Source organism: Pleurodeles waltl, chromosome 2_2, assembly GCF_031143425.1.
Source record: "Pleurodeles waltl isolate 20211129_DDA chromosome 2_2, aPleWal1.hap1.20221129, whole genome shotgun sequence".
Lineage (NCBI taxonomy): Eukaryota > Metazoa > Chordata > Amphibia > Caudata > Salamandridae > Pleurodeles > Pleurodeles waltl.
In genome coordinates this window covers 310388933-310403865 of record NC_090439.1, presented here as the reverse complement: position 1 = coordinate 310403865, position 14933 = coordinate 310388933, and the positions used below count along the sequence as shown (strand labels likewise).

The 14933-nt window shown below is 43.0% G+C and overlaps 1 protein-coding gene across 2 annotated transcripts in view; it reads right to left on the bottom strand.

Moving 5' to 3' along the window:
- The window catches only part of SLC66A2 (solute carrier family 66 member 2), a 298272-nt gene that overhangs the window by 195403 nt on the left and 87936 nt on the right, over positions 1–14933 (bottom strand). Inside the window, exon 4 of one of the 2 annotated variants that reach the window (XM_069219778.1) lies at positions 1793–1846. The exons of the other annotated variant lie outside the window; for it this stretch is intronic. Coding sequence (XP_069075879.1) covers positions 1793–1846 — 54 coding nt within the window. The remainder of the gene's footprint in view (positions 1–1792; positions 1847–14933) is intronic. 2 annotated transcript variants of the gene reach the window in all.

Genomic DNA, 14933 nt, shown 5'->3' with positions numbered 1-14933 from the left:
TGCCACAGAGAAGCAGAAACTACAAACAACTACTAATACCTGTAAATCAAAGCCATTCTTACCTCCATTGGAGGAGAGCAGTGAAATGTCTAAATCAATTTAAACAAAGACACATTCGACATCAGAAACCAACAGCTGGGGCTAATACAACTCACCATCAGCTCTATGCTGGACTCCCACCAGCTATGTCAAGTGCCATGAACCTCGGCTCCACCTCTACTTGCTGGCTCTACCACAGAGAAGAGAAATGTCCACTAAAGGGAGGAGATGTGGCCTACTGGCTAACCTGTCAACTTTGGCACTTAGGAACTTGGGTTTGACGCCTCTTTGGTACTTGATCAATAATCCGTAACTTCCTATGCTAAGAATTTAAATAGGTGAAATACAATTATGTAATCCAAAGTTGCAAATCTTTACTTGATATACACAGCCTTCCAACACTTCACATAAGTTACAGTGCTATTATGCTTCTTGGTCATATGTACGTACGTTTCAAAACTGGTGAAAGGAGAAATGATGAAGAGGAGCTGTCCTGTGCAAATGACATCTTTGCATCACTGGTATGCCTCTCACCCCTCTCACAAAGGTTGTAGTGGGAACCTAGCCTTTTGGGTCACTCGCTCCCCTCAACCTACGCAGAAGTCTTCTGAGGCATGGGAGAAAAAAGAAAAAGGTGGAGTGAAAGAAGAGGCAGTACAAAAGAAAAATATAAAGAGGGAGACAGAGAGAACGAAAAAGTGACAAAGTAGGAGTGAGGGAAATAGGGAGAAGCAGGCATGTAGAGATGTGTACAAAGAGTCAAAGAGATAGCGAAGCAGAAAGAGTAAGAATAGGTAAGCAAGTGATGCACAGGGTGAGAAAGTAAAGTAAAGCAGAGGCTTAACTTACGCTTTTGTTCGCAGCTCCTTTGATTAACTTTGGCATTGACTAAGATAATTTCAAAACAACATAGGTCAAATCACCAAAATGTTAGAGGTAGCACAATGACATAACCTTTGACTCCTATAAACATCAGAAGATTGACCACTTTTCTCAACTCTGCTCCTCAGGACTTTATTTGCTGCTAATGGATTAGGCAAAGCAAAAGGACTGGAAACTATGTAACACGAACAGAACTCTTAGACTGATTTTTGTTTCTGTTATTGTCTTCGTAGCTACAGAGAACATGGGTAGCATGAGAAAAGCAGAGGGTAGGAGGTGTTACCCACCGGTACCCCTACTTGACGTAGACGTTTCAAACCTGGAGAAACCGGTATGAATTGTGTTACGAGTAGCTTGACTTAAGGCGCTTAACATTTTTGATATAATATATGTGTGTGACTCCTCTTTCAAGCACCCCCTCAATTTTGGCACTGCGAATTGCTCATCATCCACTTAAGTATATAAAAGAAATTGGTATCACTACAAATTTCCCTGCAAACAAACATTTTACAGTACCCGCCACATACAACCGAAAATCCAAGTATAAGTTCCTTGACAAAGTGTTTTTAATCATTCTGATCAAAACGAACAAGGGTAAGTAAAGAAAGCAAAGACATGCACTAGAAATACTGTAAATTAAAACTCTTTTACACCTGCTAAACAGTATTATTAAATTAACAAAAAAAGAGAAGCTGTTTTTGCTCGGACTTCTGTAAGAGGAAACGGCACACAGCATATGCTGTTAGTGTTGGCAGTCACAAAGGGAAAGGTTTGGCAAAGTTAGCCGTCATGCATCATGCAGTGCAACTGCTACCATGCTAGAAGATGCGATGGGACACACAGACAGCACAGTCTCATGCGCGCTACATACCCAGAAAGGATCTCCTGGGGGGAGGTTTGAATTCTTCATCTTTACTATCTGAGGCTACACATACAAAAAGTCAAGCACGGGGAGGAAGAGAAGAGAAAAGAAACATATGTGATATAAGAAACAATCAGCAATGCATTATTACTGCAGGCTTTACGTTACCGGATTTGAATATTGCCATTTTTATTTCGTTAGGGCAGAATGATTATTAGTATGTCTTGATAACAGCACATGACAATATGTCTGAAGCCCACCCATGGCAGTGAAACTAAAACATACTGTAAAATTGTTTTGTCCAGTTCAATATGTCTGTTTTCTACACCTTAACCGTTTGGTCAGCATTTGCTTACAGCGGGGGAGTGCAATCCTGGTCCATGATGGCTGGATCCATGCCAGGTCTTCGTGACATCCACACGAAGTAAATATACATTCAATAAGTAACTGTGAAATATTACCAAGAGGGATTATTCGGTAAGTCTGAATCAGCTTTTGGCCATGTGGAAATATACAGGGCAACCCAGTCGTTCGATTTGAAGACTGCAGTTCATAATGAAGAACTGGAACCAGCAGCTTCAAGCAGCTTGGGGTTTATTCCCACTACTCTCAGATTAGGTTACAAGCAATGTCCTTCAGTGAACATTTAAAATAGACCAAAAGGGACCATTTAAGCAGGAAGCACAGCAGAAGATTCAACTGACACCCTTTGGGTTCTTCACCAACATTTAATGCTCACAACATGAAGCATAGAGTCTTCATCACAACATTATTCCACAAAGACGGATGCAGCAAGACACAAAAATAGGACACACGTACATTCTCCACAAACGGAATAGAAGACGTCTCCAATCTTGCTCCATACTTTATAAAGGATTCATTTTTGAATGACCACAAAGTGGCGTCATTAATACAACCTACATCACACTGAATCAACATCAAAATTGGCATTTTAAACTACCAATTCTGTTTAGTTTTATTACCACATTATATTTCCTGTCCTAACTTGGTTTCTTTGTTTGTGGTCAACATTTCTGCTTTCAAAGACACAACTACAAAACCAAATGCTCACTACATATCACATTTGGCTTATTCTCTACAGCATTCCATATAAGGAAGTGACAGATCACCCATTCATTTGCTTTCCTTTAATAATTAGTTGATATCAGGTGTTTTAGTCTGTTTAGTGCAACCAAAGCAAACCAAGACTATATTTACCAAAAAGTAACAGAGTATTAAGAAACGTACAGGATATACAAAAGAGACATGGGGTCATCTGGCTACCATAACTGTAAGAATTTAATGTCTTGGCACTAAACTGAAAGGTGCTGGGACAAAGATGCAAGAAGTGTTGCCAATATGGAGCATCTTATCAACTTTTGGGACTGCGAAGTAGGGTGTTAAGTGACCACAGTGTAAAATAAATCCCATTTTTATATGGGCACCCAGTTCAAGCTTGCTATCACTTATCACTTCTAAATAATTTTCAGCTACTGTCTCCTACGTTTTCCAAATAACAGGTAAGGAAATACCTCTTTTTGCAAGATCACCCCTAAGTTTTTGTACTGATGCTGCAGTTTTTTCAACTCAGATTGCACTAAGGCCTGCTAACCAGACCTCGGGGCCAGTGCTCTAACCCTTAAAAGTATATGTTTGATTTACTGCACCCAATTGGCATAGGCTAACTTACTTATAGTCACTAGAATATGGTACCTGGGATATCCAACGTCTGTAAGTTAAGGTGTCCCTCATGGTCGCAGCATTTACTGTGCCACTCTGAGCATGACAAAGTACAACATGGTTCCCAGCCTGCCACTGCAGACTGGTAGAGCACTTTTAAACAACTAACTAGACTTTGCCATTTAAACTACTAACACAATTCAGACCTCCCTTTTTAAATATATACAAAACACCCTATAGCAGAACTGTTGAGTCCTACAGCAAGGTGCTGTATATTAAAAATAAGAACATATGTTTTACCTGTCCTAACAGGAAAGAAAAAAACAAATTGTTGCTTTTGCTGTGGAAAGGCTAGAAGCCTCTCTGGTGAGTACAGGGTTGCAAGCAGACAACTCAGCTGTGCTAACAGCTGAAAGGGACTACTGAAGTTGGTACTTCAAGGTGTCAAATTAATTGTTACATTAAACCAAATTGATACCCAAGTCAAATTTAATGTACATTTTAAAGTAAAAGGCAACTTCAGAAAGTTGCCACTTTTTGTTGCCCAAGGTTTTCAGTCACAGATGCTGGCCACAAGACAGTCTTCTGCCCTCGTGGGGAGAAGTGTGAACAACTCCCAGAAAAAGAAACAATAGAAGCCTGCCATTGAAAGAGGCATCACCTCTCCGTGGCATGAATCTGCACAGGGTGTAAGCACAAAAGGCGACTTTCAAAGGGAAACCACCTTTGACAGGCAAATGGTGGTCACACACAAGAGTGGCTGCTCTTTTGTTCTGGTAGACATGTTGGTGATGGGGAAGTAAGAGGAAAGCTTGTATTAAACTGTGTTTTTCTGTGGGCTTGGAGCCCTCAGGTAGCCACACCTCTAGGGTGGACTTCCAAGCTCCACACAACAAGACAGGGGTCCTGCCATCTTGGAAGTGGGCAGAATGTTGCACTCTGGCATAGCTAGATGCCAAACATCGCAGGAAGTCATCAGGTGGAAGGGAGCTGGTAGCCCATTGCCTTGTAACCGCTGCATCTTTGAGGGCACTTTCTGGGCATATATATGGCACCCCTGGCAGCTAGATCTCAGATCGCATCTGCACTTGAGAGAGGGTTGAAGAAGGACTAACCTGATATGCCCTAGGCCTGGTAAAGAGAGGCTTCACCAAGGACTGGACAGCACCTGCTGCTCCCAGGCTAAGAAAGAGAGGACTGTGGTGCCCTGCTCAAGGAAGAGTCGTCCCAGGCCACAGACAGAAGAGATGTAATTCAATAAACTGTCAGCTAACTTCCCGTTACGGCTCTAGGGCCACAAAAGCTGCAGAAACCCACCTTGGCAAGTCAGTAGCCACAATCGCTTGACCGCCAACGTGCAGCCTGATTAAATCAAAGACCCAATGCTCAAAAGCTGTACCAGAGTCCGCTGGACCTGAGACAGACATCAAAGTTCTATCGGGTCACCCAAAAGAAAGACTCTAGCCCTCACCAAAGGAAACTGCTGTTTTTGGTGTGATCAGTAGACCAGTGGCAACTGGGCTTTTGCTGGACCCATCAGGACTTCGAGGGACATTAATCTCTGTGGCCAACACACCCCTTCATCAAGACCATGGACAAAATAGAAGCCTCAGGAACTCCTCTGTCAAACTCACATCATCTTCAGCATCCAACAGCACCTTCAGGATCCTGTATCCCTTGTATCAGGACCACTCAGTTGAAGTCTATGGTGGCTCACCTATAGAGCTTGGAACTGGGTTGGGGACTCATTTGTGATGAGGTAACTGTCCTACAACTCCTCACTATCCCCTATGACCTGCTCCCTGCTGGAGTTGGTCACCCAAGGCGGGCTGGAATACCCAAACACAACTTTACAAATGTTTTACAACGCTCCAAACAGCTGTAGTTACCATTGATTGTTTACATTTCGAGTAAAAAGCTGTGATTTATGTTTTACTTGAAAATCCATATCTCTGAACCCTCCAGTCAATTTTGTTTGCTTTGGTGTCTAAAAATTCATAAAATAAAATCTATTTTCTGGTCTTGCCTCAGTGAGCATGTGCTAGCACATGCTTCCTTGCAAGACCCTTGTGTTCTATAATGGGCTTGGAACCCGCCCATTGCTTGCCATTACTTTGCAGCTTTACCACTCTTCTTTGCTCCCTTCTAATTGGGCAGTACTTGCCATGCGTCACTTTCTATTCTCTCAAACATATTAATTACATTTAATTAGTGTCCCTCCATTGCTTGCATTGTGAATCAGGTACTTTTTTCTTGTAGCACTATGTCGCGATCCACATCATAGCGCTTTTTTTTTTAAACGTTTCCCCACCCTGTGTTATCTACCCCCACCCTCTCGCTCCTCCCTCCTTGGATATGAACATCGCGACAATTCATGAACTGGGAAGAGTTGCACATTTATGTCACTTGGCTGCGCCTGAAACCCCACAAACTCATTTATTTTGGGGATTTCTGACCTGCCAGAGCGGCGCACCACGGAAAGCGGAAAGTAGTGAGCACCCATCGGCCTACCATAGATAACAGATTTTCCAGCCCGGATCAACTATTTTGAAGTAATACTAACATTTGTTGAATTGATTTTTCCCATTATTTCATAAGTAATACAGAGGTGGTCCAGTGCCATTGTGAAGACTTTAAGGGATTTAACATATCGGGGTGTTGCAGCAGTCCCTGGCAGCCTCCTATGTGCCTGGCTTGTCGAAGGGCTCCCTCTTTTACCTTTCTCTATCTGCTCACTGTGCTCTAAAAAGACGTGCCTTTCCTTCTGTTTGCAGAACTTCCGTTCTTCTATATCGATTCATTGACTAGGTGGACCAGTATTTCTGTGCATTCTGGGAATTGAAGTCCTGCTTTTAGAGTGTCATACAGCAAACTCTGAATTCCCTTTTTTGCTGGAATAAGAGCCAGCCTTTGCAAAGATAGGCCCTGAGCGTGGGCGGCGAGAAATCTGGCGCCCTTGCTGATGTAGTGAATTAAATGAGGCAGCAGGGGACCCTTTTGTGTTCACTGGTTAGTACCTGGATGAGCAGTGACTGGCCCCTGAACAGAAACATCCCCAGACCTCCCCCAACGCATGTACATCACCACTATCTTAGCTGCTTCTCGCAGATGGTGGTTTTGTCCGTGAGTAAGCAGGGGTCAGAGGGTCAAGGGAGGGCAAGGAAGGGAACTAAAGGGGTGTTAAAACATCACCAACGGAAAACCACTCTAAACATCACTTTGAAACTGGCAAATCAGACAGAAACGAATAGCCGGTGACAAGGACAAGGCTGGACCAAGATGAGAAGGGCGCTGCTATTGGCATAACCTTGATGCACACAGCTCCATGCACCCCTCAGAACATTGGCGCCCTGGTGCTGGCCCCAGCTCGCCGGTGCTAAAGGCTGGCCCTGCCTGGAGTGGCAGGGTGTTTCATGTCCTGCCGCATGTAAGTGCGCAGGTCAGGGCTTCATGTGCATCGGAAATAAAATATCGGTGTTTTTGAATCGCAAACCCGGTCTAAGGAAGGGCACTCTGTTTTGTAAATGCCCCTTCTGAGAACTGCGCATTCATAACGAGGCACTCCTGCTGGCCCCATAGGCATGCCCAGGCTCTAACTCCCGGAGTCGTTTGTTTTTCACTTGTAGTCTGCATCGCTTGCTTCTGCTCCTGGTGATACCCTGTTGGGGTGCCCGTTGATGGACTGGGATGGCGATTAAAGTGACTTGCTCAGAATCAATGGGTGTTGCGCAAAGACCGAAACTCGATCCTGGTTCCCCAGTTCCCGGGACGCACGCTCTGGCAGCCTCGTCACATCCCCTTCATTGTTGGTGTGCCTTGTCAATCTCTGTCCAGCGTCTTGTTCACTACGACTAGTGGTATGCTGCTCTGCCCAGGCGGGAGACCACCCACTCTGTCCATCCTCGTGGCACAGGAGCCTGCAGCAGTGGTATTGTGCAGGAGTTTCTGAGCAGACCTCGCTCGCTAGTGTACACGCCACTGGTTACCTTCACTAAATATGTTGGTGCCACGAAGGCTAGTGTTTCATCATAACCAAAGCCCCCTTATCCCTCGAACCACAGGTGCTTAGGTCTATGACGTGGGAAGCAAATTTGAGCCATGCTTGCTGCTAGTACTTGCAAAAACATGTTGCTCAGAAAACCTATGTCTGAAAACACAACCGTTTTTTTAATTGGGCAAATAAAGTAATTGGCTATAGGTAACTGTAGTTTTTTTTTTTTAAAGTTATTGACTGAAGCATGTTACAGTCTGATAAAGTTTAATTTCGCAGCCTTTATTACCAATCACCATGCTTACCGTGTATAGCCTGGTGAACGGCATTACACAATTTTTTTTAATCCAGCTCAGTTTACTCCAGAGGTTAAGTGATTCGCCGTTTTCCTGTCCTTCCAAAGGAGATTTTGTCCACCAGGATGAGCGTCATCTAGTTTCACAGGCCTCTAAGTGACAATGGGACCACGATGGGCTAACTTCTGCTTCAGCAAATAACCTATCGCTGTCCTGCCTCTAGCCCCAGCCTCACCCCACATAGCCACCCTCCTGCACAGCATTCGTGTCCCACCTCGGTGAGTGCCAGCAGTGGTGCTCCAGAGAATAAGATCCTGAACACTGCAGGGACGTCAGATCTACTCCTGGTACCCTGTTTGTGCCAGACGTGGATGCCCTGTGTGACGTGGAGGGGGACAGAGAGGGCTTCGGCACCTTTCTGCTTGTAGCCTGGTTCCGGGATCTGCCCTGCTGATAGTGCGGAGTCATCATTTCTGGCTTTGGCGGGCACGTCTGGGTCATACAGTATGTACAGCTGTTTTTTTATAGCGCTGCAAACAGCAGATCTGCAGGAGCCCGCTCGTCGCTCTTCATATAAGAAGTATTATAATTAGCCTGTTGACTGCTTTGGAAGATTCGATGTATTCCGGTAGTTGTCCCTCGGGAAGGAGCTTTTGTTCAGGCAATATTTGGGATTGCTTCCCAGTATAACCCCTGGCTCCCCACAACCTAGCAGCCTCTGTTTTGCGCTGCCCATCATGCGCCATTGGCACTGACCAGTGCATCCCACCACAGGAGAGGGTTCAAGTGTCTAAGCCCTATGTAAGAACATCACTACTGCCAAACCTAAAACAGCACCGCTCCTTACGGTCCAGGAGCTCATTAGGCTTATGAACTCAATTGGGTGAACTATGGTGAACGGTTGACGAAACTGTGGCAAAAAATAGGCAAATGATGCGGCACTTCTGGCTGCAGTATTACTGCGTTATTTTGTCTTTTATACAAATGAAAGGTGTCTGGGCAAAGGTTTCTCTTCATCAAAGTTTAACGCCCAAATGGTTTAACACCCAAATGGAGTAATAGGCAATTGAAAGGTTACCAGTTGGCTTTTGCAAAGGGCCTTCCAATGCATGCTAGCACGTTGTTGCATTTTTAGTAACTTTTGATCAATTTGAGCTAATAAAAAAAAAAGAGAAAAAGTTGGCAAATTATGCAATAGATAATGAATTATGTGGCAAATGCCGCAAGTCGTATAATTACAGTGGCTCTGCTTACAAACAAGTCTTGAGCAGCCCATCTCCCCTTCTATTGGGTAATCAGTATATTTATATTGAGGCAGCTGCTCTCAGGGATCTAGCATTCATCTACATTTTGTTCTGGTCCTAGTGGCTCTGAATGTAGATCGAGGCTGTAGTTCAGGGATTGATTTAATTTCCCACTAGACTGGACACCTAGCTCCTTCCTGCAAAGTGAACTGGCCTCGCACACCATGGTGAGAAAAAAGGAAAGGGGCTACCCTGTATTCTTGGGAATAGCGGTGAGGATTAGACTGCCTATTTCCTTTACTTGTGCACCAAATTTAGAGCGGGCCTAAAACCCTATGCGAGCACTATGACCAGTCCTATTTAGTGCACAAGGACTAAGGTTGTCCGGAACTAAGGGGTAAAGTATAATTTATTGATCTGGTCATTCACCCCTGGGTAGATGAGAATGTATTATAGCAGTGAACCATCATGTCACCCACACTCTTGCTTGCAGACCCTTAAGTACTATAATGGACTCGGAACCCACCCATTGCTTGCCAAACGTTTGCAGCATTGTCACTCTTCTTGTTGCACTCTAACTGGGCAGCGCTTGCCGTGTGTCGCTTTCTTTTCTTTTGGGGGCGCATGGACCAAGCACAGATTAAGCTTAAACAGTGTCCCTCCACTGATAATCCACTGCGCGCGCTGTGATTCAGGTACTATTTATTTATTTATTTATTTATTTAAAGTGCTATGACGTTGTCAATGCTGGCCACTTCACAGCATTTTTATTTTTATACAAAAGCCTCATTCCCACCTCCACCCATTTCCCAATTATCCCCCACTAAATGCACCCTATTACTCACTTCCACCCCATTGCCAAAGCCGATAGCTCACCCATAGGCAATACCTATTGGCTTTACCAATGCTGGTTATAAATTGGTGTCATATTTCTTTTGTATTGCGTGACCTTTTCTGTTGTTATGGTACTTCTAAATGCTTTGAACTTTTCTTTTCTTTAAGGGTCACTGCTCGAAGCCACAGCTACCCAGGTTTGAGCTAAGGTTTAATAAACTAACCTAAGTGGACCCTGTGAGTGTTTTACACAGCGAGGATGCACAATCACACAATACACATACCGCAACTAAGGATTTCAAAAACAGTGCTCTTCTTCCTCTTCAAACTCCTCAAATTAATTTCTACCAGACTCTGATTGCATCCATCAACATAATTAGATCCAGTTCACAAATTCCTGCTGCCTCTACTAGGAGACATCAGTACAGCCCACTTATCTAGATCATTAGACACGATGACAATGCTGTACAATTCCACAATCCATCCTTGTTTAAATTTTTACTTTCTCTCACCACAGGAATAGTTCAACTGAAGAGGCATGCAAGGCTAAAAAAGATAGCATTTGAACAGGTCACAAATGCGCTGGCCCAGGAGACCCAAAGCACAGTAAATTACTAGCAATCCTTTTTGGACCCTAACAGCAGCAGGCCCTACATCTTTAATTACCATTAGATGACAATTTCATGAACCCAAAGAACCATTACAATCATCATCAAACAACGTCACCGAAGACCAAGAACAGATGTGGGTAACTTGAAAGTCTAAGTTAGAGAGAACTAATCGACTACAGAAATACCATAGGCTTACCGCAGTCAACTAATCTCAACCCTGACCCATCCAGTGGCTAACCTGGAGTGGAATAGCCTATTTCTATTGAACAGATGTCCTGCCAAAGCGTGTTATTTTGATTATACTGCAATTTCACCTCTAGATGGTAAAAAGTGTGCTGGTGTCCAATGAGTCCTTAATTTGTTAAATAAATACATATCTAAAAGCATGGGCCTCAGTTTTTCATAGGAGCCATTTATTGTCATATGCCACACATGACATCTATGTCACCTTCTGCTGGAGTTCAGGGGTGCCACTGGTAAAACCATTAAATCAGAGTGCAAGGGGGTATCAAAAATTGGTGCTAAAAAGTGGGGTGGTGGTGCTAGAAACACCTCATACAGGGCACTATAATACAGTGAGTTGGCCCTATCAAGGACTTCAGTGGAAAATTAATTTTACATACTGGCGCTGTATTTACAATTATTTGAAAAGTTAGATGAGCAAACACAAAATAATGGGTTTCATATGGGCAGTCACGTACCAACACACATTAAATAAAATGCATTCGAACTGTATGCTCTGCCAAAGATGAGGTGGCTAAATTCCAGAGCAGATGACCTTATAGCATGGAACACAAGCCAAAACTGCTTAAGCCAGTTAATGCAGCAAAGTAGGTCATGTCCTTTGACTTCAGCACCTGGGCAGAGTTATTTTGCTGCAATCAATGCTGTCCTACATTTGTTAACTACGATGGGTGTCTACTTTTAACTCCACCTCATGGCTTCTTCTTCCACCACACTACACTTTCTGTTTCTTTATCTCACTCTTGCGGGGTCTTTTTCAATCCAGTCCCCTCCACAACTCACAATTTTCCTAGTACCTTTAACAGCTACTTTCTCCCTTTTCTACCTCTCTGTCTTTTGTTCTGGGTTACAGTCTTCCAAATAAGTGTTGGTCCACACCACCTGTACCTACCAACACAAATCAAACACTGTGATCAAAGCACTGCATGAGACAACACTGTCTGGAAATACAGCCATCATAAGTATTATGTGGGAGCTCTCAATCAAATCAAGAAGTCAAATCAAGACGACTTGCACTGTATGCCCTGAATAGTGAACACTGTAAGAAAAACACCCCGCACCGCAAGAGGCAATATAGTGCAGGGGCCTTGCTTTGGCTCCCAGACATGGAGGCTTGCTGTGCCTTGACTCTCATTCTCCTCAAAGTCACTTAAAATCCATACACCTTTATCTTTGCCTCTGCTAATCTACTGCTACTCTACCTACCAATAATCTGCATTATCCGGAGCACCTGGGCAGCAGTTTGTGGATGACAGAAAATCCCCTTCTTCCTGGTTCTCAGCACAGCATGTAGACAGAAGGCATAGCAGTATACATTATGACTAAGATTTCTTGTTTTCAGTTTCTATTTATTGTGAAATCCAGTGGTGTTTTTTCAGTGTTTTCCAATGTTTTCAATAATTGGGAATATACAAAAAAGTGATGGCTGGGATGCTTAAATTAATCTCAGATACTGGAAATTACTCATGCTGCATCGCTATCTATCTTTATTTTACACACTATATCCCCTCAGTATGGACACAGCTATATGCAAATCAGTCTTGATCCTGCTCGAGTCGGAACTGTCCAGCTCGAACTGCCAGGCTAGGTGCTCCCTGAACCAGAACATAAGCAACTCAGGACTGGTTCTGTCCTAATTATGGGCTCATCAGTCGGGTACAGCTTGGTTCCAGTAACAGAGTGTGCATGGAACCTAAACCTAGGCATTACCCCCCCCCAGTTAGGGTGACACACTAAAGTATACAAAAAAGCGATGGATGCTTTTTTAAAAAGTGTTTTCAAATACTTTCAATAATTGTAAAGATTGAGGTTTATTTTACATACTTGTTTGTGTTTATTTGAAAACCAGCATGAGGACTGATAAGCACTGATTTTTAACAAGCATGTGTACCTTTTTTATTTGAAAGCTGTGCATGGACTGTGATGCTGCTAGGTACGAGAGTGAGTTGCACAAGGCACTTGACATTTGTGTCCCACCCCCAGCACTTACAGTACTCGTGCATTTTTCATCATGGACAAAAGAATAAGCTAATATGCTTCTATTAAATATAGTCACACAGTGGCTTGCACCAGTAGTTTTGCCAAGTGTTTGCCCTAATTTGGTTGAGTCATGCACACATTCAACTTCATTGTGCAGACTCAGAATGGATTCATGCAACTGTTCCAACTGTACTGTTTGCAGTGCATAGTAAGGAACAGACCAGCAGCTGACCCTTCACATCTCTGTACTCTCCTCAGCTCATAAACCAACTTTCAGACATTCTGAGTTGCTGTATGCATTGTAGGAACCAACAATTCAGCAATATGAGCACAAAAATGTCTTCTGGGCAAGGGCATGGTTGTTCATGATATGGTTCCTGGTCTTCTGCAAGAGGGGATGCAACTCCTTGAGTCATGCTTTTCAGATGATCACAATGTAAAACTGAAAACAAGATTGTTTGGTACTGCTCTGAAATGGATGACATTGATTTTAGAGGCATCCATTGGCACAGTGATTGATGGGCCATAGGTACAAAGATTGTTTGCAAGCGGAAAAATGCTTTTTACAATGCATAAAACCCAAAATGGGATTAATTGCATTTTGCGATTCCGAATCACTGAATCGATAGGTTATACACTACAGTTTTGCAACCAAATTGCAGTCACAAAACAATAATACTTTATCACCAGTTTAAAACTGATGGTAACCCATTCCTCTTTAAGAATGTGAATCATAATAATAATAATAATAATAATAATAATAATAATGGTCAGACAGACACCTGCCTACTCTTAAAAAAACAAACTGCAGTTTCATTTTTTCTTTTTAAATGCATCCTGTTTTCCGTTAAAGACAACGGGCTGCTTTTTAAGAAAAATGCTTTAATAAAAAGCAATCACAAACATGGCCTTCCTCTGAGCACAGCCGGTCACTACCTCAGTGATTGCTGCAATTTCTGATGGGCTGCAAATTGTGACCTACCTCATTATTATGCATGAGGTATGTCTATTTGTAACTCACTAGAAGAAATACAGACCTCCTGACAGCGACTTGGAGCGAAACACAATTAAGAAGTCAGTATTCCTAATGTTAGTACGTCTAGCCCTTTGTTACCAAAATCTTAGCTTAGGGAAGGCAAAGCTCAATCGCACTTTCAGCGAAGTAAGATGACATCATGGTTATGCCTCTTGCCCTGAACTGAATCCCTGCCCTTACTTCGGCTGCGACCCTGCTAGCCACTACACAGCTGTGAACTTGAGCCATACAAGGTAAACCAAACTCCCAAAATAGGATAAAAAGCAGGTCCAGGTTGGTGTATAATCAAAAAGGCATAATAAGTGGCTCAACATGGCCCAAGTGGGTCATATCTGGAGCATCCATCACAGAAAAGGACATGGGCAATCTTCCCTTACATTGGGTTGAAACCAGACAGCACTAAAGCAGTAAAAGTGCAGACAAATCTTGAGCTTGCAAGTTTCTACTGAAAATAAAATATTTCCTTCAGTGGTGTTTTATAGGTTATTAACAGGTTTTAACTGAAAACCATAATTATGAATCTTTCCAGTCCATCAAGAATTCTGAAGCAGAAAACTATTTCAAGGAAAAGCAAATTTTCAGTAAATCAACACAATGATATCCTGTTTACGGCCTACAGCTATCTTCACAGCCTTAAGCCTTTATTGTTCACACCTCACATTTCTAGAAATTCACAGAAACTGTCTGGCTGAGTAGTCAAGTTCAGTTCAGTGTCTAATGTTACAGGGGTGTTAGCCAAATTACCAACACCTAGAGGGCACCTTTAACATGATGACCCATAGAAATGACTGTTTGATCAAAGATAAATGTGACGAGCTGGACCCAACAAAATAGATTTGATACTGCACCCATACGAGCATTTTTTGCACGTAAACAGAAAAGTATCCAGGTTATTTGGTGCAACTTATTGTATCAGTAAGGCACACCAGCAACTAATGTATTTGGAGTCTTTTTTGCTGTGCACAATCATTAAATACTTAAGTGCACAACAGCATTTAAACTGATTTACATATGACCAGTCTACACTGTACTGAACTCCTACCCGCAGTCCTGCCTCTTGTTTCTGACTGGAAGGTTTAAGTTGAGGCACACAGCCCAACCTACAATGGCAAGCACACACCACAGCCCTGTTGAGATGCAAGTTCTTCTATGAAACACTGTATGCATACTTATCTAGAGTAATGTACCCACATAGATGACTATTGCTTGTGACTTCTATCGCATGGTCAAATCAA